We start from the raw sequence: 26,387 nt of genomic DNA, 5'->3' as shown, positions 1-26,387 counted from the left end.
TCTGTCAAGTTGTTGATCATTGCTAGGCTGCCATTTTGAAGTCTTGCCATAGATTTTCACGCCAGTTTAAGTCTAAACCGTAACTAGGCAACTCAGGAACATTCAATGTCATCTTGGCAATCAACTCCAGTGTAGATTTGGCCTTGTGTTTTAGGTTATTGTCCTGCTGAAAGGTGAATTCATCTCCAGTGTAGATTTGGCCTTGTGTTTTAGGTTATTGTCCTGCTGAAAGGTGAATTCATCTCCAGTGTATATTTGGCATTGTGTTTTAACATAATGCAACCACCACCATGCTTGAAAATATGAAGCATGGTACTAAGTGATGTGTTGGATTTGCCCCAAATATAACACTTTTTTGTTCAGGACATAAAGTTCATATCTTTGCCACATTTTTTTGCAGTTTTACTTTAGTGCCTTGTTGCAAACAGGATGCATGTTTTGGAATATTTTTATTCTGTACAGGCTTCCTTTTCACTCTGTCAATTAGGTTAGTATTGTGGAGTAACTACAATGTTGTTGATCCATCCTCTGTTTTCTCCTATCACAGCCATTAAACTCTGTTTTTAAAGTCACCATTGGCCTCATGGTGAAATCCCGGAATGGTTTCCTTCCTCTCTGGCAACTGAGTTAGGAACGAAACCTGTGTCTTTGTAGTGACTGGGCGTATTGATACACCATCCAAAGTGTAATTAATGACTTCACCATGCTTGGGTAGCCTGGCGGGTAGGAGCGTGGGACCAGTAACCGAAAAGATCGAATCCCGAGCTGACAAGGCAAAAATCTGCTGTTCTGCCCCTGAGCAAGGCAGTTAACCCACTGTTCCCCGGGCCCTGAGCAAGGCAGTTAACCCACTGTTCCCCGGGCCCTGAGCAAGGCAGTTAACCCACGGTTCCCCGGGCACTGAAGATGTGGATGTCGATTGTAAGGCAGCCCCCCCCCACCTCTCTGATTCAGAGGGTTAAATGTGGAAGACACATTTCAGTTGAATGAATTCAGTTGTACAACTGACTAGGTATCCCCGTTTCCCTTTCCAACTGACTAGGTGTATCCCCGTTTCCCTTTCCAACTGACTAGGTATCCCCCCGTTTCCCTTTCCAACTGACTAGGTATCCCCCCGTTTCCCTTTCCAACTGACTAGGTATCCCCCCGTTTCCCTTTCCAACTGACTAGGTATCCCCCCGTTTCCCTTTCCAACTGACTAGGTATCCCCCCGTTTCCCTTTCCAACTGACTAGGTATCCCCCCGTTTCCCTTTCCAACTGACTAGGTATCCCCGTTTCCCTTTCCAACTGACTAGGTATCCCCGTTTCCCTTTCCAACTGACTAGGTATCCCCGTTTCCCAAAGGGATATTCAATGTCTGCTTTAAAAAAAAATATTACACATCTACCAATAGGTGTGCTTTGCAAGGCGTTGAAAAACCTCCCTGGTCTTTGTGGTTGAATCTGTTAGAAATTCACTGCTCGACTGAGGGACCTTACAATTATCTCTGTGTGGTGTACAGATATGAGGTAGTCATTCAAAAATCATTTTTAATTAATTTGTAAAAATGTGTAAACATAATTCCGCTTTGACAATATGGGGTATTTGTGTTACTGGCCTACACACATCTCAATTTAATCCATTTTTATATTCAGTCCATAACACAACATTTGGACAAGTCAAGTGGTGTGAATACTTTCTGAAGGTGCTGTATATCCCAACTCTCACAGGAACTGACTCAATTCATTACCATATGTAACTGATAAAGTGAAAAAACACATTCAAGATAAACAAAATAACAAAGGGATAGTCAACAGGGGCATTGCGTTCTATGGAAAATAATGAGCGACATGGAAGGTGTGTTCCACGATGTGCTAGTGGAGTTGCATTTTATACCATGGCTATAATTTAACGCATTTGCCGCTAGAAATGTGTTAATTTGCAGGTAGAAATGTGTTCAACATCCATTGAAGAAGCTTGCAAGTTTATTAGATAGCTACAGTAGTGGCCGTGGTAACTAAACGGACGAGCTAGTATAGCTAACCAAACCATCAGTCCTAGCTTGCCGTTATGAAAATCTAATTCAACAATGCCAATGTTTTCAACTTGACTTTTGCTTTCAAAAGCAGCTCAAACATAGAAACGGAGACTGTTCTAACAGGTGCAGGATAATGGTCCATTCAAAATCAGTCGCATGCATCATGTAGTCTAGCTCATAGGCCTATGTGTTTTGATAAGGTTGGTATCGCTACTGAAGTGGCCAAATCTGCAAACGTAGCCTATAGGCCCAAGAAGTCTCGGTTTTGTTCACCTGCGTTAGAATACCTCATGATAAGCTGTTGACCACACTATTTACAAAGAGTTTTATTTATCTGTATTTTCCGTAGTAATCTATAAGGCCATAAGCAAACAAGAAAATGCTCGTCCAGAGGTGCTGCTCCTAGTGGCCGGGGACTTTAATGCAGGAAAACTTAAGTCCTTTTTACCTCACTTCTACCACATGTGCAACCAGAGGGAGAAAAAACAACTAGACCACCTTTACTTCACACACAGCGATGCGTACAAAGCTCTCCCTCGCCCTCCATTTGGCAAATCTGACCATAATTCTATCCTCCTGATTCCTGCAAAAACTAAAGCAGGAAGTACCAGTGACTTGCTCAATACAGAAGTGGTCAGATGACACAGATGCTAAGCTACAGAACTGTTTTGCTGCACAGACTGGAATATGTTCCGGGATTCATCCGATGACATTGAGGAGTACACCACCTCAGTCACCGGCTTCATCAATAAGTGCATTGATGACATTGTCCCCACAGTGACTGTACGTACAGTTGAAGTCCACATACACCTAAGCCAAATACATTTAAACTCAGTTTTTCACAATTCCTGACATTTAATCCTAGTAAAAATAGCCTGTCTTAAGTCAGTTAGGATCACCACTTTATTTTAAGAATGTGAAATGTCAGAATAATACTAGAGAGTGATTTATTTCAGCTTTTATTTCTTTCATTACATTCCCAGTGGGTCAGAAGTTTACATACACTCAATTAGTATTTGGTAGCATTGCCTTAAAATTGTTTAACTTGGGTCAAATGTTTCGGGTAGCCTTCCACAAGCTTCCCACAATAAGTTGGGTGAATTTTGGCCCATTCCTCCTGGCAGAACTGGTGTAACTGAGTCAGGTTTATAGGCCTCCGCACACGCTTTTTCAGTTCTGCCCACGAATGTTCTATAGGATTGAGGTCAGGGCTTTGTGATGGCCACTCCAATACCTTGACCTTGTTGTCCTTAAGCCATTTTGCCACAACTTTGGAAGTATGCTTGGGGTCATTGTCCATCTGGAAGACCCATTTGCGACCAAGCTTTAACTTCCTGACTGATGTCTTGAGATGTTGCTTCAATATATCCACATAATTTTCCTGGCACATGATGCCATCTATTTTGTGAAGTGCACCAGTCCCTCCTGCAGCAAAGCACCCCCACAACATGATGCTGCCACCCCCGTGCTTCACGTTTGGGATGGTGTTCTTCGGCTCGCAAGCCTCCCCCTTTTTCCTCCAAACATAACGATGGTCATTATGGTCAAACAGTTATATTTTTGTTTCATCAGACCAGAGGACATTTCTCCAAAAAGTACGATCTTTGTCCCCGTGTGCAGTTGCAAAATGTAGACTGGCTTTTTTATGGCGGTTTTGGAGCAGTGGCTTCTTCCTTGCTGTGCAGCCTTTCAGGTTGTGTCGATAAAGACTCGTTTTACTGTGGATATAGATACTTTTGTACCCGTTTCCTCCAGCATCTTCACAAGGTCGTTTGCTGCTGTTCTGGGATTACTTTCATCTCTAGGAGACAGAACGCGTCTCCTTCCTGAGCGGTATGACGGCTGCGTGGTCCCATGGTGTTTATACTTGCGTACTATGGTTTGTACAGATGAACGTGGTTCCTTCAGATGTTGGGAAATTGCTCCCAAGGATGAACCAGACTTGTGGAGGTCTGTATATTTTTTTCCCCCCGAGGTTTTGATTTTCAAAGAGGCACTGAGTTTGAGGGTAGGACTTGAGATGCATCCACAGGTACACCTCCAATTGACTCAAATGATGTCAATTAGCCTATCAGAAGCTTCTAAAGCCATGACATCATTTTCTGGAATTCTCCAAGCTGTTTAAAGGCACAGTCAACTTAGTGTATGTTAACTTCTGACCCACTGGAATTGTGATAAGTGAAATAATCTCTATGAACAATTGTTGGAAAAATGACTTGTGTAATGCACAAAGTAGATGTCCTAACCGACTTGCCAAAACTATAGTTGGTTAACAAGAAATTTGTGGAGTGGTTGAAAAACGAGTTTTAATGACTCCAACCTAAGTGTATGTAAACTTCCAGCAGGTCGAGAGCTTCAAGTTCCTTGGTGTCCACATCACCAACAAACGTTCATAGTCCAAACACACCAAGACAGTCGTGAAGAGGGTCGCGACAACGCCTATTCCCCATCACGAGACTGAAAAGACTTGGCATGGGTTCTCAGATCCTCAAAGTTGTACAAATGCACCATCGAGAGCATCCTGACTGGTTGCATCCCCGCCTGGTATGGCAACTGCTCAGCATCTGACCGCAAGGCACTACCAAGGGTAGTACATACAGCCCAGTACATCACTGGGGCCAAACTTTCTGTCATCCAGGACCTCTGTACCAGGCGGTGTCAGAGGAAGGTCTTAATTTGTCAGACTCCAGCCGCTCTAGTCATAGACTGTTCTCTCTGATACCGCACGGCGAGCAGTACGGGACCGCCAAGTGTAGGTCCAAACGGCTCCTTAAAAGCTTCTACCCTCCAAGCCAAAAGACTGCTGAACAGTTAATCAAATGGCCACATGGACTATTTACATTGACACCCCCCCCCAACCCATGCATAGCCACTTTACCACTACCGATGTACAGTACCAGTCAAAAGTTTGGACACCTACTCATTCCATTGAAACAATTTTTTTTCATGTATAACTATTTTCTACATTGTAGTGAAAACATCAAAATTATAAAATAACACATCTGGAATCATGTTGTATCCAAAAAAGTGTTAAACAAATCTAAATCTATTTTATATTTCAGATTCTTCAAAGTAGCCACCCTTTGCCTTGATGGGGCTCCTGAGTGGTGCAGTGGTCTAAGGCACTGCATCTCAGTGCTAGAGGTGTCATTACAGACCCTGGTTCGATTCCAGGCTGTATCACAACCGGCTGTGATTGGGAGTCCGATAGGGCGCCGCACAATTGGCCCGGCGTCGTCTGGGTTAGGGTTTGGGTAGGCAGTCATTGTAAATAAGAATTTGTTTTTAACTGACTTGCCTAGTTAAATAAAATTCAAAATATAATAATTGACAGCTTTGCACACACTTGGCATGCTGTCAACCAGCTTCATGAGGTGTGCCTTGTTAATTTGTGGAATTTCTTTCCTTACTGCATTTGAGCCAATCAGTTGTGTTGTGACATGGTAGGGGTGATATACAGAAGATGGCCCTATTTGGTAATGGACCAAGTCCATATTATGGCAAGAACAGCTCAAATAAGCAAAGAGAAACGACAGTCCATTACTTTACGACATGGTCAGACAATCTGGAAAATTTCAAGAACTTTTAATGTTTCTTCAAGTGCAATCGCAAAAACTATAAAGCGCTATGATGAAACTGGCTCTCATGAGGACCGCCACAGGAAAGGAAGACCCAGAGTTACCTCTCCTGCAGAGGATAAGTTCATTAGAGTTACCAGCCTCAGAAATTGCAGCACAAATAAATGCTTCAGAGTTCAAGTAGCAGACACATCTCAACATCAACTGTTCAGAGGAGACTGAGTGAATCAGGCCTTCATGGTCGAATTACTGCAAAGAAACCACTACTACTAAGGGACACCAATAAGAAGGATAGACTTGCTTGGGCCAGGAAACACAAGCAATGGGCATTAGACCGGTGGAAATCTGTCTTTTGGTCTGAGTCCAAATGTGAGATTTTTGGTTCCAACCGCCGTGTCTTTGTGAGATGCGCAGTAGGTGAATGGATGATCTCTGCATGTGTAGTTCCCACCGTGAAGCATGGAGAAGGTGTAATGGTGTTTGGGGTGCTTTGCTGGTGACACTGTCAGTGATTTATTTAAAATTCAAGGCACACTTAACCAGCATGGCTACCACAGCTGAGAGGCCATCCCATCTGGTTTGCGCTTAGTGGGACTATCATTTGTTTTTCAACAGGACAATGACTCAACACATCTCCAGGCTGTGTAAGGGCTATTTGACCAAGAAGGAGAGTGATGGAGTGCTGCATCAGATGACCTGGCCTCCACAATCAGCCAACCTCAACCCAATTGAGATGGTTTTGGATGAGTTGGACCGCCAAGTGAAGGAAAAGCATATGTGGGAACTCCTTCAAGACTATTGGAAAAGCATTCCAGGTGAAGCTGGTTGAGAGAATGCCAAGAGTGTGCAACGCTGTCAGTGTTGCTACTTTGAACAATCTAAAATATGAAATATATTTTGATTTGTTTAACACTTTTTTGGTTACTCCATGATTCCATATGTTGTACTGTACATATTACTTCGACTAATCTTTACCCCTGCACATTAACTCGTTACCGGTACCCCCTGTATATAGGCTCGGTATTATTTTAGTGTTACTTTGAATTTTATGTAGGAAATATTTTCTTAACTCTATCTTACATTTTAGTCATTTAGCAGACGTTCTTATCCAGAGCGACTTACAGTAGTGAATGCATACATTTCCTACATTTCCTACATTTTTACCCCCGTACTGATCCCCCGTGGGAATCGAACCCACAACCCTGGCGTTGCAAACACCATGCTCTACCAACTGAGCCACACGGGACCAGTACTGCATTGTTGGTTAAGGGCTTGTAAGTAAGCATTTCATGTTGTATTCGGTGCATGTGGCAAATAATTTTTTTGGGGAACATGGTCGGAGAGCCCATAGCCTACGGAGTGTAGTGAATCGTGTTCTTATACACCCAGTCATCACGTGTGAAAACAGAGGTTTGACTTCTTTAAAAGAAGATGCCAGCTTTCTCTTAGCTACTATATTTATGACTAAATTCTTAAAATGAAGCACTTTAATCTTCTTTACAAGTGGTGTAGCCTACCTGGCATATTGAGACCTTAACCGCCCGTAACCCCCAGTTGCTATTCGAGAGAAGGCTACTGGTTAGGAGAGAAGGCTACTGGTTAGGAGAGAAGGCTACTGGTTAGGAGAGAAGGCTACTGATTAGGTTTATATATTCCACACATATATTAGTAGGCTATATGTAAAGACCAGATTAAATTGAGAATCGTCTGATGGGTGAGAATACTATCGAGTGCTTGTCAAATTATGAATGAGAGACTGATGGCGTGTGTGCTGCCTGCGTAAGAAACAGAGCAGAGCTCATGCCTTTCATCAGACTTTTTCCAAATCCTCATTAGTCGCATCGTGCAGCCTTACAATGTATTAAAAATCAAACATATAGCCTAACATTTGTATCACAATTAAAGTTGCATAAATAACTCAAAATAAAGCTTATAGGCGGACCTGTTTCTATGTTAACTGCTTAACACAGAGCAGCCCCATGTGTCCACTCACTCGGAAATCGGTTGGGAGAAAGTATCCTTTCTATTTTATTCAGCCATGTTCAATTGCATTGTTTTTACTATGAAATAATGCCATGGAATTCTAAGCAAATCTTGCCTGCTAAATGAACTAGTTTAGCCCACAGCCATATGGCACAGCCATATCAGGACCTGCTAAATGAACTAGTTTAGCCCACAGCCATATGGCATAGCCATATTAGGACCTAACATCAGGAAGACTGAATTATTATTCTGTTCTTCTGAGAGAGGCTACATTTTCTTAATATCATGTTTCTTTAGACCTTTGAAGGTGTAGGCTATATTAAATAGATTTAGACTTTATAATGTAGACGTTCCAAAGGTCTGCATCAGTGGCAGACAGAGATGCTAAATGTGTTTATGTTAATTAACGGTCAATTACAGTGAGACCGGCAGTTATTTGCTTGACCATCACTAGCTGACAAAATGCTCTGACTGCCACATCTCTAATCTGGACTGCCACATCTCTAATCTGGACTGCCACATCTCTAATCTGGACTGCCACATCTCTAATCTGGACTGCCACATCTCTAATCTGGACTGCCTTGTACAAACAGTCAGAAATATATGAAAATGTTTCCCTGTTGTTTCCCAGTGCCATCTCTCTCCTCCCCCTCTATCGCCCTTGTTCCTTAACCTCTAACCTGGTTTCAGTAGAATTTTGTGACTTCATCTGATATGGTAATGCAGTGCTGGGGGCCCAGGCTGATGTGGTAATGCAGTGCTGGGGGCCCAGGCTGATGTGGTAATGCAGTGCTGGGGGCCCAGGCTGATGTGGTGATGCAGTGCTGGGGGCCCAGGCTGATGTGGTGATGCAGTGCTGGGGGCCCAGGCTGATGTGGTGATGCAGTGCTGGGGGCCCAGGCTGATGTGGTGATGCAGTGCTGGGGGCCCAGGCTGATGTGGTAATGCAGTGCTGGGGGCCCAGGCTGATGTGGTAATGTAGTGCTGGGGGCCCAGGCTGACGTGGTGATGCAGTGCTGGGGGCCCAGGCTGACGTGGTGATGCAGTGCTGGGGGCCCAGGCTGACGTGGTGATGCAGTGCTGGGGGCCCAGGCTGACGTGGTGATGCAGTGCTGGGGGCCCAGGCTGACGTGGTGATGCAGTGCTGGGGGCCCAGGCTGATGTGGTAATGCAGTGCTGGGGGCCCAGGCTGATGTGGTAATGCAGTGCTGGGGGCCCAGGCTGATGTGGTAATGCAGTGCTGGGGGCCCAGGCTGATGTGGTAATGCAGTGCTGGGGGCCCAGGCTGATGTGGTAATGCAGTGCAGGGGGCCCAGGCTGATGTGGTAATGGATTGCAGGGGGCCCAGGCTGATGTGGTAATGCAGTGCTGGGGGCCCAGGCTGATGTTGGGTTTAGAAGGTTGTTTATTAGGCCTAACCGCTCCTCTGCTCCCCTGTAGGAAAGGTTAAGTGTTAAAGCTGCTGCTGAAGGGGAAGCTGGCCATGTCACGGGTTCCTACCCCTCCTCCACCAGGGGACATGTCTACTGGACCTGTGGCAGAGAGCTGGTGTTACACACAGGTAGGGGTGCCTGTTTCTGACTGTCTCTCTGCCCGCCTGTCTCCTGTCTCTCTGCCCGCCTCTGTCTGGATGTGTGCCCGCTGTCCCCACTGTCCTGTCTCCTGTCTGTCTGGATGTGTGCCCGCTGTCCGCCCGCCTGTCTCCTGTCTGTCTGGATGTGTACCCGCTGTCCGCCTGTCTGTCTCCTGTCTGTCTGGATGTGTGCCCGCTGTCCGCCCGCCTGTCTCCTGTTTGTCTGGATGTGTGCCCGCTGTCCGCCTGTCTGTCTCCTGTCTGTCTGGATGTGTGCCCGCTGTCCGCCCGCCTGTCTCCTGTCTGTCTGGATGTGTGCCCGCTGTCCGCCTGTCTGTCTCCTGTCTGTCTGGATGTGTGCCTGCTGTCCTGTCTCCAGTCTGTCTGGATGTGTGCCCGCTGTCCGCCCGCCTGTCTCCTGTCTGTCTGGATGTGTGCCCGCTGTCCGCCCGCCTGTCTCCTGTCTGTCTGGATGTGTGCCCGCTGTCCGCCCGCCTGTCTCCTGTCTGTCTGGATGTGTGCCCGCTGTCCGCCCGCCTGTCTGTCTGGATGTGTGCCCGCTGTCCGCCCGCCTGTCTGTCTGGATGTGTGCCCGCTGTCCGCCCGCCTGTCTGTCTGGATGTGTGCCCGCTGTCCGCCCGCCTGTCTGTCTGGATGTGTGCCCGCTGTCCGCCTGCCTGTCTGTCTGGATGTGTGCCTGCTGTCCGCCCGCCTGTCTCCTGTCTGTCTGGATGTGTGCCCGCTGTCCGCCCGCCTGTCTGTCTGGATGTGTGCCTGCTGTCCGCCCGCCTGTCTCCTGTCTGTCTGGATGTGTGCCCGCTGTCCGCCCGCCTGTCTGTCTGGATGTGTGCCTGCTGTCCGCCCGCCTGTCTCCTGTCTGTCTGGATGTGTGCCCGCTGTCCGCCCATGGCAGAAATCTAGGTTAGATTAGTTCACTAGGTCTGCTTATCACCATTGATTGTTTGGCTTTATATTTCATTTTGGCATTTTTCTCTTTCTGTATTAGATGTTTTATTTTTGCTTGTCAACATCACAGGCTGTCTTTTGAAATGGATGGAAGCGTTGTGATTGTTGCCTTTTTGTTTCAGGTAAAAGTAGTCAAGTTCTCCTACATGTGGACCATCAATAACTTCAGTTTCTGTAGAGAGGAGATGGGGGAGGTTTTAAAGAGTTCCACCTTCTCCTCTGGACCCAACGACAAAATGAAATGGTAAACTTTACATTTACTGAATTAAAACTGTCATTAATTCATTATAGCGTCAATGCTTTATGTCAGGAAACGTGTCTGTGGGTAATTCTGAGTGGATCTGCCTGTACCAGAACTATTCTGTTCCTCTGTTTCCTGCCCAGGTGTCTGAGAGTCAACCCAAAAGGACTGGATGATGAAAGCAAAGATTATCTGTCGTTGTATTTACTTCTTGTTAGTTGTCCAAAAAGTGAAGTCAGAGCAAAGTTCAAGTTTTCCTTATTGAACACTAAAAGAGAAGAGACTAAAGCTATGGGTTAGTAACAGACAGACCGTCTACAACTATATTACTTAAAGGAAATCACATACTATTCCTGTATTCTCCTAGTTAGAGCCTTATAGACACTGTGTTGTGGATTCTTCCTCCTCGCTGCAGAAAGCCAAAGAGCCTATCGGTTTGTCCAGGGGAAGGACTGGGGCTTCAAGAAGTTCATTAGAAGAGATTTCCTGCTTGATGAAGGCAACGGGCTGTTACCTGACGACAAACTCACCCTGTTCTGTGAGGTAACGGTCTCCATGGACACAGTATCACTGTTACACACACACACACACACACACACAGTATCGCTGTTACACACACACACACACAGTATCGCTGTTACACACACACACAGTATCGCTGTTACACACACACACACACACAGTATCGCTGTTACACACACACACACACACACAGTATCGCTGTTACACACACACACACACACAGTATCGCTGTTACACACACACACACACACACACACAGTATCGCTGTTACACACACACACACACACACACACAGTATCGCTGTTACACACACACACACACACACACACACACAGTATCACTGTTACACACACACACACACACACACAGTATCACTGTTACACACACAGTATCACTGTTACACACACACACACACAGTATCACTGTTACACACACACACACACACACACACACACACACACACACACACACACACACAGTATCACTGTTACACACACACACACAGTATCACTGTTACACACACACACACACACAGTATCACTGTTACACACGCACGCACACACACACTCACACACACACACACACACACACACACACACACACACACACAGTAGAATGTGTCCAGAACAATAAGTGTTTTCTGGGACGTAACTTTGGAGGGTCCAGGTAAATGAAGTGTCCAATCAATTTGAAATTAACCGAATACTTCTAGGAATAAGTGCCAGTTTGCCTGACATGGTTTGCAACAAGGTCTAACATTTTCGGTGAAATTGGCAATTTTATAAACAAATTAGATTCAAATTGGAGATGGAAGGTCTCTTGTCATTTAATTAGGCGTTTCAGGAAGTTAATTAATTAGTTGGATTACAATGTGTTTTCTCTTCTGTTTTAATGGCGATACTTCTCCAATATGAACATTTAACTCATTTAGTCATTAACAACTCCATACTGAAACTAACTATTCGAAGGAAGTTCTCTCCAAATCATGAATGTATTGAGTCGACATCGTACATGTATTGTAGTATAGGTGAATGTATTGCAGTATAGGTGAATGTATTGCAGTATAGGTGAATGTATTGCAGTATAGGTGAATGTATTGTAGCTGAGAGATTAAAGATTGTTACCGTCTGTGGCCAGTCCAACGTTATGTTGTCGATTAGCCGGGATGATAAACTGAAAATTACAGACACTGACATTACCCTCGTTTTACCGAAGCCGGTAATTTCAGTGATTAGGCTACACAACGTTCCGGCATATTTGTACGTCTAAAACCATTAAAAAAGAGAGAGACTGCTTTGTGAGTTTAACAGTTATTCCTCAACTGTCAATATAGAGGAAAAGGCAGCACTTTACAAACAGTATGTCATTGAGATGGGTGGGCCATGTGCCTACCATTGGAAAGGTTTGTAGGATGTTAAATTCACTTAGCAACGATATAATATTTAGAGTTAGCAATCTTGCTGTGTTTTGAGTTCCTACTTCCTCAGATGATGAATTATGTCACATATAGCCTAGGACAATATGCACCAAAAACATGCAGGCAAATTCATCTCTAAAGAGGCAAAAACCTATCTGATTATTCTGGATCCTATTTTCGCATGTTGCACATCAAAATGTCCATCATGCATTCCCTGGACATGTTAGATAGCTACCTTCTGTCATGTCTTGGCACTGGGAAAGTCAGTCTAGAGCCCTGCCGCTAATGTTGTATTTATCATTATCCAGCAAAATGGCTCAGTTTATGGCTATTTGGTCCATATTTCCCAGCTCTAGTGTAGATATGTTATATTCTAGGTGAGCGTGGAGCAGGACTCTGTGAACATCTCTGGCCAGTCCAACATGATTTAGTATTGATAATGTATGGATAATGTATTGATAATGCATTATATTCTAGGTGAGTGTGGTGCAGGACTCTGTGAACATCTCTGGCCAGTCCAACATGATTTAGTATTGATAATGTATGGATAATGTATTGATAATGCATTATATTCTAGGTGAGTGTGGTGCAGGACTCTGTGAACATCTCTGGCCAGTCCAACATGATTTAGTATTGATAATGTATTGATAATGCATTATATTCTAGGTGAGTGTGGTGCAGGACTCTGTGAACATCTCTGGCCAGTCCAACATGAATAAATGTTTTAGTATAGATCATGTATACAAGGCCTTCAAAGTATTCACATCCCTTGACTTTTTCCACATTTTGTTGTTATAGCCTGAATTTAAAATGGATTACATTTCAATGTTGTCACTGGGCTCTACACACAATACCCCATAATGTGAAAGTAGAGTTATGTTTTTAGTAATGTTTACAAATTAATAAACAATGAAACGCTGAAATGTTTTCAGCCCCTTTGTTATGACAAGCCTAAATAACTTCAGGAGTAACATGTGCTTAACCAGTCATATGATGAGCTGTACTCACTCTGTGTTCAATAATAGTGTTTAACATGATTTTTGAATGACTACCTCATCTCTGTACCCCACACATACAATTATCTGGAAGGTCCCTCAGTCGAGCAGTGAATTTCAAACAGATTCAACCACAAAGACCAGGGAGGTTTTCCAATGCCTCGCATAGAAGGACACCTATTGGTAAATAAAAATAGCAGACATTGAATATCCCTTTGAGCATGGTGAAGTTATTGGATACACTTTGGATGGTGTATCAATACACCCAGTCACTACAAAGATACAGGTGTCCTTCCTAACTCAGTTGCCGGAGAGGAAGGAAACTGTAGCTCAGTTGGTAGAGCATGGTGTTTGCAACGCCAGGGCTGTGGGTTCGATTCCCACGGGGGGCCAGCACAGGGAAGAAAGAAAATGTATGAAATATATGCATTCACTACTGTAAGTCGCTCTGGATAAGAGTGTGCTAAATGACTAAAATGTAAATGTAAAAAGTGAAACCACTCCGGGATTTCACCATGAGGCCAATGGTGACTTTAAAACAGAGTTTAATGGCTGTGATAGGAGAAAACAGGATGGATCAACAACATTGTAGTTACTCCACAATACTAACCTAATTGACAGAGTGAAAAGGAAGCCTGTACAGAATAAAAATATTCCAAAACATGCATCCTGTTTGCAACAAGGCACTAAAGTAAAACTGCAAAAAAATGTGGCAAAGATATGAACTTTATGTCCTGAACAAAAAAGTGTTATGTTTGGGGCAAATCCAACACATCACTTAGTACCATGCTTCATATTTTCAAGCATGGTGGTGGTTGCATTATGTTAAAACACAATGCCAAATATACACTGGAGATGAATTCACCTTTCAGCAGGACAATAACCTAAAACACAAGGCCAAATCTACACTGGAGATGAATTCACCTTTCAGCAGGACAATAACCTAAAACACAAGGCCAAATCTACACTGGAGATGAATTCACCTTTCAGCAGGACAATAACCTAAAACACAAGGCCAAATCTACACTGGAGTTGATTGCCAAGATGACATTGAATGTTCCTGAGTTGCCTAGTTACGGTTTAGACTTAAACTGGCGTGAAAATCTATGGCAAGACTTCAAAATGGCAGCCTAGCAATGATCAACAACTTGACAGAGTTTGAATGATATTTTTAAGAATGTGCAAATATAGTGCAATCCAGATATTTAAAGCTCTTAGCCTTACCCAGAAAGACTCACAGCTGTAATCGCTACCAAAGGTGATTCTAACATGTATTGACTCAGGGATAGGAATAATTATGTAAATTAGAGATTTGGGGATTTCTTTTTCAGTACATTTACAAAAATGTCAATATTTTTTCACTTTGTCATTATGAAGTATTGTGTGTCGATGGGTGAGGAAAACAGTATATTTTGTCCATTTTCAATTCCGGTTGTAACACAACAAAATGTTTAAGTCAAGTGATATAAATGCATGATCTACTGTTCCTTCAGAAAGTATGTTATATTATATTCTAGGTGAGTGTGGTGCAGGACTCGGTGAACATCTCTGGCCAGTCCAACATGATTTAGTATTGATCATGTAAATGTATAGATAATGTATGGATAATGTATTGATCATGTATTGTATGTTATATTGTATTCTAGGTGAGTGTGGTGCAGGACTCTGTGAACATCTCTGGCCAGTCCAACATGATTTAGTATTGATAATTTATGGATAATGTATTGATAATGCATTATATTCTAGGTGAGTGTGGAGCAGGACTCTGTGAACATCTCTGGCCAGTCCAACATGATTTAGTATTGATCATGTAAATGTATAGATAATGTATGGATAATGTATTGATCATGTATTGTATGTTATATTGTATTCTAGGTGAGTGTGGTGCAGGACTCTGTGAACATCTCTGGCCAGTCCAACATTAACATGCTGAAGGTCCCAGAGTGCCAGCTGTCAGATGACCTGGGGAACCTGTGGCAGTGTTCTCGCTTCACTGACTGCTCCCTCTATGTGGGAGGGCAGGAGTTCAAGGCACACAAATCCATCCTGGCAGGTAACACTACTACACCACTACTAAACTACTGCTACATTACTACTACTACACTACTAATACCTCTCTACCACTACCAGCCCCCTCTCTACCACTACCAGCCCCCTCTCTACCACTACCAGGCCCCTCTCTACCACTACCAGCCCCCTCCCTCTCTACCGCTACCAGCCCCCTCCCTCTCTACCGCTACCAGCCCCCTCCCTCTCTACCGCTACCAGCCCCCTCCCTCTCTACCGCTACCAGCCCCCTCCCTCTCTACCGCTACCAGCCCCCTCCCTCTCTACCGCTACCAGCCCCCTCCCTCTCTACCGCTACCAGCCCCCTCCCTCTCTACCGCTACCAGCCCCCTCCCTCTCTACCGCTACCAGCCCCCTCCCTCTCTACCGCTACCAGCCCCCACCCTCTCTACCGCTACCAGCCCCCACCCTCTCCACCGCTACACTACTAAACTACTGCTACATTACTACTACTACACCACTAATACCTCTCTACCGCTACCAGCCCCCTCTCTACCGCTACCAGCCCCCACCCTCTCTACCGCTACCAGCCCCCACCCTCTCTACCGCTACCAGCCCCCACCCTCTCTACCGCTACCAGCCCCCTCTCTACCGCTACACTACTAAACTACTGCTACATTACTACTACTACTACACCACTAATACCTCTCTACCACTACCAGCCCCCTCTCTACCGCTACCAGCCCCCACCCTCTCTACCGCTACCAGCCCCCTCTCTACCGCTACCAGCCCCCTCTCTACCGCTACCAGCCCCCTCTCTACCGCTACCAGCCCCCACCCTCTCTACCACTACCAGCCCCCACCCTCTCTACCGCTACCAGCCCCCTCTCTACCGCTACCAGCCCCCTCTCTACCGCTACACTACTACTACACCACTAATACCTCTCTACCGCTACCAGCCCCCACCCTCTCTACCGCTACCAACCCCCTCTCTACCGCTACCAGCCCCCTCTCTACCGCTACCAGCCCCCTCTACCGCTACCAGCCCCCACCCTCTCTACCGCTACCAGCCCCCACCCTCTCTACCGCTACCAGCCCCCACCCTCTCTACCGCTACCAGCCCCCACCCTCTCTACCGCTACCAGCCCCCTCTCTACCACTACACTACTAAACTACTGCTACATTACTACTACTACACCACTAATACCTCTCTACCACTACCAGCCCCCTCTCTACCGCTACCAGCCCCCACCCTCTCTACCGCTACCAACCCCCTCTCTACCGCTACCAGCCCCCTCTCTACCGCTACCAGCCCCCTCTCTACCACTACCAGCCCCCTGATTTTAACCCTGTAACACCTGGTTGTAATCCTGCGGGCCTCTCCAGCCCTCCTAGCTGTGCAGACTGCAGGGTATAGATAGATTCCTTCACCCTGTGACTTCGTGCTTTAGACAGCAGTTTGGTTAACAATGCCTTGAATCACCACAGACACTAATGTTGTTGTTCCTTCTATTGACAGCGAGATCTCCCGTCTTTAGCGCCATGTTTGAACATGAAATGGAGGAGAGTAAAAAGGTGTGTTTCACTGAGATCTTCAGATATGAACACATTGTGTGGTACTGCTGCCTCTTTATTTGTCATAGTAACAAAATGATGCTGTGTCCTGTCTCAGAACCGTGTGGACATCAGTGATGTGGAGCCAGACGTGTTTAAGGAGATGATGGGATTCATCTACACAGGGAAAGCTCCCAACCTGGACAAGATGGCCGATAACCTGCTGGCAGCTGCTGACAAAGTGAGACTGACCCAATATAACGCAGCTAGTCCACATTGTCACTAATAACAGGGTTACAGTGGCCTGTTGATATACGGCTAACGACTCATTTCAAATGATTGAATTTTAATCCAAATTGTTTAAAAATGTCAAATCTGCATGGTTGGGGTGTTTTTTCAAATGTTTTGTCAGAGCTAGATTGACATGGGGACTGTAACCCTACAGATCTGCAGCAGTCTCTCTGTGGAGGACCATGTTCTGTTCTGTCATTATGAACTACAGATCTCTCTGCAGCAGTCTCTCTGTGGAGGAAGACCATGTTCTGTTCTGTCATTATGAACTACAGATCTCTCTGAAGCAGTCTCTCTGTGGAGGAGGACCATGTTCTGTTCTGTCATTATGAACTACAGATCTCTCTGCAGCAGTCTCTCTGTGGAGGAGGACCATGTTCTGTTCTGTCATTATGAACTACAGATCTCTCTGCAGCAGTCTCTCTGTGGAGGAGGACCATGTTCTGTTCTGTCATTATGAACTACAGATCTCTCTGCAGCAGTCTCTCTGTGGAGGAGGACCATGTTCTGTTCTGTCATTATGAACTACAGATCTCTCTGCAGCAGTCTCTCTGTGGAGGAGGACCATGTTCTGTTCTGTCATTATGAACTACAGATCTCTCTGCAGCAGTCTCTCTGTGGAGGAGGACCATGTTCTGTTCTGTCATTATGAACTACAGATCTCTCTGCAGCAGTCTCTCTGTGGAGGAGGACCATGTTCTGTTCTGTCATTATGAACTACAGATCTCTCTGCAGCAGTCTCTCTGTGGAGGAGGACCATGTTCTGTTCTGTCATTATGAACTACAGATCTCTCTGCAGCAGTCTCTCTGTGGAGGAGGACCATGTTCTGTTCTGTCATTATGAACTACAGATCTCTCTGCAGCAGTCTCTCTGTGGAGGAGGACTCTGTTCTGTCATTATGAACTACAGATCTCTCTGCAGCAGTCTCTCTGTGGAGGAGGACCATGTTCTGTTCTGTCATTATGAACTACAGATCTCTCTGCAGCAGTCTCTCTGTGGAGGACCATGTTCTGTTCTGTCATTATGAACTACAGATCTCTCTGCAGCAGTCTCTCTGTGGAGGAGGACCATGCCAACCTCTGTCATTATGAACTCATTAAACGTTGTGATATACGATGGTGTTGCCCCCTATTGGCCAATCCCCAATCTCTCTCAACCCTATTGGCCAACCCCATCCCCGGAAAAACAAAACAGTTGGGCTATAGCGCAAAATCACATGATTCCACTGGACGAATCATGATGAAAGATATGGTTGTTGTCTCTCTCTCTCTCTGTAGGAGGATAGGTTGTTGTCTCTCTCTCTCTCTCTCTCTCTGTAGGAGGATAGGTTGTTGTCTCTCTCTCTCTCTGTAGGAGGATAGGTTGTTGTCTCCTCTCTCTCTCTGTAGGAGGATAGGTTGTTGTCTCTCTCTCTCTCTCTCTCTCTCTCTGTAGGAGGATAGGTTGTTGTCTCTCTCTCTCTGTAGGAGGATAGGTTGTTGTCTCTCTCTCTCTGTAGGAGGATAGGTTGTTGTCTCTCTCTCTCTGTAGGAGGATAGGTTGTTGTCTCTCTCTCTCTGTAGGAGGATAGGTTGTTGTCTCTCTCTCTCTGTAGGAGGATAGGTTGTTGTCTCTCTCTCTCTGTAGGAGGATAGGTTGTTGTCTCTCTCTCTCTCTCTCTCTGTAGGAGGATAGGTTGTTGTCTCTCTCTCTCTCTATCTCTGTAGGAGGATAGGTTGTTGTCTCTCTCTCTCTCTCTGTAGGAGGATAGGTTGTTGTCTCTCTCTCTCTCTCTGTAGGAGGATAGGTTGTTGTCTCTCTCTCTCTCTCTCTCTGTAGGAGGATAGGTTGTTGTCTCTCTCTCTCTCTCTCGCTCTCTCTCTGTAGGAGGATAGGTTGTTGTCTCTCTCTCTCTCTCTCTCTCTCTCTCTCTGTAGGAGGATAGGTTGTTGTCTCTCTCTCTTTCTGTAGGAGGATAGGTTGTTGTCTCTCTCTCTATCTCTGTAGGAGGATAGGTTGTTGTCTCTCTCTCTCTGTAGGAGGATAGGTTGTTGTCTCTCTCTCTCTCTCTCTCTCTCTGTAGGAGGATAGGTTGTTGTCTCTCTCTCTCTCTCTCGCTCTCTCTCTGTAGGAGGATAGGTTGTTGTCTCTCTCTCTCTCTCTCTCTCTCTCTCTGTAGGAGGATAGGTTGTTGTCTCTCTCTCTCTCTAGGAGGATAGGTTGTTGTCTCTCTCTCTCTCTCTGTAGGAGGATAGGTTGTTGTCTCTCTCTCTCTCTCTCTCTCTCTCTCTGTAGGAGGATAGGTTGTTGTCTCTCTCTCTCTGTAGGAGGATAGGTTGTTGTCTCTCTCTCTCTGTAGGAGGATAGGTTGTTGTCTCTCTCTCTCTGTAGGAGGATAGGTTGTTGTCTCTCTCTCTCTCTCTGTAGGAGGATAGGTTGTTGTCTCTCTCTCTCTCTCTGTAGGAGGATAGGTTGTTGTCTCTCTCTCTCTCTCTGTAGGAGGATAGGTTGTTGTCTCTCTCTCTCTCTCTGTAGGAGGATAGGTTGTTGTCTCCCTCTCTCTCTCTCTCTCTCTCTCTCTCTCTCTCTCTCTCTGTAGGAGGATAGGTTGTTGTCTCTCTCTCTCTGTAGGAGGATAGGTTGTTGTCTCTCTCTCTCTGTAGGAGGATAGGTTGTTGTCTCTCTCTCTCTCTCTGTAGGAGGATAGGTTGTTGTCTCTCTCTCTCTATCTCTGTAGGAGGATAGGTTGTTGTCTCTCTCTCTCTGTAGGAGGATAGGTTGTTGTCTCTCTCTCTCTCTCTCTGTAGGAGGATAGGTTGTTGTCTCTCTCTCTCTCTCTGTAGGAGGATAGGTTGTTGTCTCTCTCTCTCTCTCTGTAGGAGGATAGGTTGTTGTCTCTCTCTCTCTCTCTGTAGGAGGATAGGTTGTTGTCTCTCTCTCTTTCTGTAGGAGGATAGGTTGTTGTCTCTCTCTCTATCTCTGTAGGAGGATAGGTTGTTGTCTCTCTCTCTCTGTAGGAGGATAGGTTGTTGTCTCTCTCTCTCTCTCTCTCTCTGTAGGAGGATAGGTTGTTGTCTCTCTCTCTCTCTCTCGCTCTCTCTCTGTAGGAGGATAGGTTGTTGTCTCTCTCTCTCTCTAGGAGGATAGGTTGTTGTCTCTCTCTCTCTCTCTGTAGGAGGATAGGTTGTTGTCTCTCTCTCTCTCTCTCTCTCTCTGTAGGAGGATAGGTTGTTGTCTCTCTCTCTCTGTAGGAGGATAGGTTGTTGTCTCTCTATCTCTCTGTAGGAGGATAGGTTGTTGTCTCTCTCTCTCTGTAGGAGGATAGGTTGTTGTCTCTCTCTCTCTGTAGGAGGATAGGTTGTTGTCTCTCTCTCTCTCTCTCTGTAGGAGGATAGGTTGTTGTCTCTCTCTCTCTCTCTGTAGGAGGATAGGTTGTTCTCTCTCTCTCTCTCTGTAGGAGGATAGGTTGTTGTCTCTCTCTCTCTCTGTAGGAGGATAGGTTGTTGTCTCTCTCTCTCTCTCTGTAGGAGGATAGGTTGTTGTCTCTCTCTCTCTGTAGGAGGATATGGTTGTTGTCTCTCTCTCTCTCTGTAGGAGGATAGGTTGTTGTCTCTCTCTCTGTAGGAGACCCCTAATGAATAGACCTACTAATGAATCCTGACCCCAACCCTAATGAATCCTGACCCCAACCCTAATGAATCCTGACCCCAACCCTAATGAATCCTGACCCCAACCCTAATGAATCCTGACCCCAACCCTAATGAATCCTGACCCCAACCCTAATGAATCCTGACCCCAACCCTAATGAATCCTGACCCCAACCCTAATGAATCCTGACCCCAACCCTAATGAATCCTGACCCCAACCCTAATGAATCCTGACCCCAACCCTAATGAATCCTGACCCCAACCCTAATGAATCCTGACCCCAACCCTAATGAATCCTGACCCCAACCCTAATGAATCCTGACCCCAACCCTAATGAATCCGGACCCCAACGCTAATGAATCCGGACCCCAACGCTAATGAATCCGGACCCCAACGCTAATGAATCCGGACCCCAACGCTAATGAATCCGGACCCCAACGCTAATGAATCCGGACCCCAACGCTAATGAATCCGGACCCCAACCCTAATGAATCCGGACCCCAACCCTAATGAATCCGGACCCCAACGCTAATGAATCCGGACCCCAACGCTAATGAATCCGGACCCCAACGCTAATGAATCCGGACCCCAACGCTAATGAATCCGGACCCCAACGCTAATGAATCCGGACCCCAACGCTAATGAATCCGGACCCCAACCCTAATGAATCCGGACCCTGACCCCAACCTTAATGAATCCTGACCCCAACCCTAATGAATCCTGACCCCAACCTTAATGAATCCTGACCCCAACCCTAATGAATCCTGACCCCAACCCTGACCCCAACCCTAATGAATCCTGACCCCAACCCTAATGAATCCTAACCCAAACCCTGAACCTGACCCCAACCCTAATGAATCCTGACCCCAACCCTAATGAATCCTGACCCCAACCCTAATCAATCCTAACCCCAACCCTGACCCTAATGAATCCTGAACCCAACCCTAATGAATCCTGACCCTGACCCTGACCCCAACCTTAATGAATCCTGACCCCAACCCTAATGAATTCTGACCCCAACCCTGACCCTGACCCCAACCTTAATGAATCCTGACCCCAACCCTAATGAATCCTGACCCCAACCCTAATGAATCCTAACCCCAACCCTGACCCTGACCCCAACCTTAATGAATCCTGACCCCAACCCTAATGAATCCTGACCCCAACCCTAATGAATCCTAACCCCAACCCTGACCCTGACCCCAACCCTAATGAATCCTGACCCCAACCTTAATGAATCCTGACCCCAACCCTAATTAATCCTAACCCTCTCCTCTCTCTCCTCCAGTATGCCTGTGTTATATTCATACCGTTCTAACCCCTGACTCCTAACCAATCCTAACTCTCTCTCTCCTCCAGTATGCCCTAACCAATCCTAACCCTCTCCTCTCTCTCCTCCAGTATGCCTTGGAGCGTTTAAAGGTGATGTGTGAAGAGGCTCTGTGCAACAGCCTCTCTGTGGAGAACGTGGCTGATACCCTCATCCTGGCGGATTTACACAGTGCCGAGCAGCTCAAAGCACAAGCCATAGATTTTATCAACAGGCAAGTATCTGTAGAAAGTCCCAGTGATGAATCCCTCCTGCCAGCCGTGTTTACCTTCTCTCAGCGCTGCTCTGTTATCTCCTGTAGGTGCAGTGTCCTCCGACAGCTGGGCTGTAAAGATGGGAAAAACTGGAATAGCAAGTATGTAACTATCTGATATGTGGCACCAGATTAATAACAAACTCTTATCTCTCCCAAAGAGATGCATTAGAATTCATTGTTTTAGCCACAGAGCCATGGAGGAGGGAGCCAGCAGGGCTAGTATGGGGCTGATCCATGTTATTAATAGACTCTCTACCTGGATAAGCTTTCTGCGCTCTTCTACAATATGAAATGAACATTTGTTTTATTCTGTGTGATGTAGTGTGTTAAGGACACCTTGAGTCATCTCAGTTTTCATAGAGGAGGATGTCTGTTTTAATTAGTTCAGTATTACTGGTGATCTGTTGTCAGGACTAAAGGAGTTTGAATAAGATGTCCCCACTACTACTACTACTACTACTGCAGCCCTCTGAAACACTTCTTCATATCTCTCTGTGTATACTGGACAACAATAGAAACACAACATGCAACAATTTCAAAGATTTGAATGACTTACAGTTCATATAAGGAAATCAGTCAATGTAAATAAATTCATTAGGCCCTAATCTATGGATTTCACATGACTGGGAATACAGATATGCATCTGTTGGTCACAGATACCTTTAAAAAAAAGGTAGGGTCGTAGATCAGAGAACCAGTCAGTATCTGGTGTGACCACCATTTGCCTCATGCAGGGTGATTACATCTCCTTCACATAGAGTTGATCAGGCTGTTGATTTGTGGAATGTTGTCCTACTTTCAATGGCTGTGCGAAGTTGCTGGATATTGGCGTGAACTGAAATATTCTTTCGATCCAGAGCATCCGAACATGCTCAATGGGTGACATGTCTGGTGAGTATACAGGCCATGGAAGAACTGGGACATTTTCAGCTTCCAGGAATTGAGTACAGATCCTTGCAGCATGGGGCTGTGCATTATCATGCTGAAACATGAGGTGATGGCAGTGGATGAATGGCAGGACAATGGGCCTCAAGATCTCGTCACGGTATCTCTGTGCATTCAAATTACCATCAATAAAATGCAATTGTGTTGTCGGCATCTTATACCTGCCCACACCATGGGGCACTCTGTTCCCAACGTAGACAAACCGCCCGCCTGGGGCGATACACTCTGTCTGGCATCTGCCTGGTACAGTTGAAACCAGTATTCATCCATGAAGCGCACACTTCGTCAGCGTACCAGTGGTCATCGAAGGTGAGCATTTACCCACTGAAGTCCGAACTGCAGTCAGGTCGACCCTGGTGAGGACGAGTATACAGAATTATTATTTTTTTTTTTTTCATCTTTATTTAACCAGGTAGGCCAGTTGAGAACAAGTTCTCATTTACAACTGCGACCTGGCCAAGATAAAGCAAAGCAGTGCGACAAAAAACAACAACATAGAGTTACACATGGAATAAACAAAAGTACAGTCAATAATACAGTAGATAAGCTTCTCTGAGACGGTTTCTGACAGTTTGTGCAGAAATTTTTCGGATGTGCAAACCCACAGTTTCATCGGCTGTCTGGGTGGCTGGTGTCCGATGATCCCGCAGGTGAAAAGGCTGGATGAGGAGGTCCTGGGCTGGCGTCGTTACACCTGGTCTACGGAGGCCGGTTGGACATACTGCCTAATTCTCTAAAATGACGTTGAAGGTGGTTTATGGTAGAGAAATGGACATTCCATTATTTGGCAACAGCTCTGGTGGACATCCCTGCAGGCAGCATGCCAATTGCTGCTCCCTCAAGATTTGAGACATCTGTGGCATTGTGTTGTGTGACAAAACGGCACATTTTCGAGTGGCCTTTAATTGTCCCTGGCACACCTGTGTAATGATCATGCTGTTTTAATCAGCTTGTTGATATGCCACACCTGTCAGGTGGATGGATTATCTTGGCAAAGGAGAAATGCTCACTAACAGGATGTGCGCAACATTTGAGAGAAATAAGCTTTTTGTGTGTATGGAACATTTCTGGAATATTTTACTTAAGCTCATGAAACCAACACTTTACATGTTGCATTTTTATATATAAATATATCTCTGTACTTATGTATTTATTCTGTCATTACAGTCCTAAATTGGTTTTTCTCTGGTTTCAGATGTTTGGTTGTTAACTTCCTGTGTGTGTGTGGTTGTATTTCAGTCATGCCACGGACATAATGGAGACGGCAGGCTGGAAGTCAATGATCCAGTCCCACCCTCACTTAGTGGCCGAGGCCTTCAGAGCCCTGGCATCGGCACAGTGCCCGCCCTTCGGCCTGCCGAGGAAACGCCTAAAACAGTCCTGACTGCTACAGCCCTCTGATCCAGACACTAGGAGCTGAGACAGCATGGAGACCCCCCCCCCCCCCCCCCCCCCCCCCCGAGCAGGGATGAACAGAGCTGGGAGGCTAACTGGCTGGGAGGCTAACTGACTCCAACTGGTGGAAAGAAACGTTTGGTTTTGGTCCTCAAGTTTTGTCTGCTATTTTTCTGTCATTTCAAATGGCCTTAATCTATCTGCCATTGGAGCTGATCTACTGTGTTCTCCCTATTTGACTCTGTGACTGCCCCCGTCCCACAGACCAGGCTGCCCCGTCCCACAGACCAGGCTGCCCCCGTCCCACAGACCAGGCTGCCCCGTCCCACAGACCAGGCTGCCCCCGTCCCACAGACCAGGCTGCCCCCGTCCCACAGACCAGGCTGCCCCGTCCCACAGACCAGGCTGCCCCCGTCCCACAGACCAGGCTGCCCCCGTCCCACAGACCAGGCTTGCCCCCGTCCCACAGACCAGGCTGCCCCCGTCCCACAGACCAGGCTGCCCCCGTCCCACAGACCAGGCTGCCCCCGTCCCACAGACCAGGCTGCCCCCGTCCCACAGACCAGGCTGCCCCCGTCCCACAGACCAGGCTGCCCCCGTCCCACAGACCAGGCTGCCCCCGTCCCACAGACCAGGCTGCCCCCGTCCCACAGACCAGGCTGCCCCCGTCCCACAGACCAGGCTGCCCCCGTCCCACAGACCAGGCTGCCCCCGTCCCACAGACCAGGCTGCCCCCGTCCCACAGACCAGGCTGCCCCCGTCCCACAGACCAGGCTGCCCCCGTCCCACAGACCAGGCTGCCCCCGTCCCACAGACCAGGCTGCCCCCGTCCCACAGACCAGGCTGCCCCCGTCCCACAGACCAGGCTGCCCCCGTCCCACAGACCAGGCTGCCCCCGTCCCACAGACCAGGCTGCCCCCGTCCCACAGACCAGGCTGCCCCCGTCCCACAGACCAGGCTGCCCCCGTCCCACAGACCAGGCTGCCCCGTCCCACAGACCAGGCTGCCCCCGTCCCACAGACCAGGCTGCCCCCGTCCCACAGACCAGGCTGCCCCCGTCCCACAGACCAGGCTGCCCCCGTCCCAGGCTGCCCCGTCCTGCCCCCGTCCCACAGACCAGGCTGCCTCCAGATTGCACTAGTTCCCATAGTAATTTTGATATGGAATTCTATAGGGACGTGTTAAGGGTTTGATTAATGGGAAATATATATTTGTAATGTTTAGCCCATTTTGTGACTAGACATTAAAGCGTGAACACTTTCAGTGCAAGGTCAATTCTTTACACTTTTTAAAAGATGAGTATGCCCCATATTGATGGCACCATTTCTATGTAAATGACCGTTCAACCATCTTCAGAAGACCAGGTTTTAAAGCAAGTCTGTTCTATTTTCTGGCATTACGAGACCCTGTGTTGATGCTGTTATTGTATGTAAGACAAACATGTCTATACTCTCTGCCTCTGAACTAGTCACACTATTGGACGAATAGGAAAGGCAATTTCCCCAGACATTCTCCCATTGGACGATCACTTATGCAAAGACCAACCCAGTGTCTTCAGACAGTGTTCATACCCCTTGACTTATTCCACATGTTACAGGCTGCATTCAATATGGATTAAATCAATTGTTTTTCTCACCCATCTAGTCACAATACCCCATAATAACAAAGTGAAAATATGTTTTTAGAAAT

General features: G+C 46.5%; 1 protein-coding gene across 3 annotated transcripts in view; it reads left to right on the top strand.

Moving 5' to 3' along the window:
• LOC115161463 (speckle-type POZ protein-like A) overlaps nucleotides 1-25,961 on the top strand; it is a 33,466-nt gene extending 7,505 nt beyond the window's left edge. For all 3 annotated transcript variants that reach the window (XM_029712455.1, XM_029712454.1, XM_029712453.1), the window contains 10 exons: nucleotides 9,020-9,140; nucleotides 10,241-10,362; nucleotides 10,503-10,654; nucleotides 10,775-10,902; nucleotides 15,169-15,346; nucleotides 16,820-16,875; nucleotides 16,973-17,095; nucleotides 22,174-22,316; nucleotides 22,404-22,457; nucleotides 24,543-25,961. In XM_029712455.1, the coding sequence (XP_029568315.1) occupies nucleotides 9,063-9,140; nucleotides 10,241-10,362; nucleotides 10,503-10,654; nucleotides 10,775-10,902; nucleotides 15,169-15,346; nucleotides 16,820-16,875; nucleotides 16,973-17,095; nucleotides 22,174-22,316; nucleotides 22,404-22,457; nucleotides 24,543-24,687 (1,179 nt within the window). In that variant the 5' untranslated portion in view covers nucleotides 9,020-9,062 and the 3' untranslated portion in view covers nucleotides 24,688-25,961. The remainder of the gene's footprint in view (nucleotides 1-9,019; nucleotides 9,141-10,240; nucleotides 10,363-10,502; nucleotides 10,655-10,774; nucleotides 10,903-15,168; nucleotides 15,347-16,819; nucleotides 16,876-16,972; nucleotides 17,096-22,173; nucleotides 22,317-22,403; nucleotides 22,458-24,542) is intronic.
• Nucleotides 25,962-26,387: the final 426 nt, after the last annotated feature.

The sequence above is a fragment of the Salmo trutta genome, chromosome 24 (genome assembly GCF_901001165.1).
Source record: "Salmo trutta chromosome 24, fSalTru1.1, whole genome shotgun sequence".
Classification (NCBI taxonomy): domain Eukaryota; kingdom Metazoa; phylum Chordata; class Actinopteri; order Salmoniformes; family Salmonidae; genus Salmo; species Salmo trutta.
The sequence above is the reverse complement of the archived record's forward strand: the minus strand, read 5'-3'. Positions and strand labels throughout refer to the sequence as shown.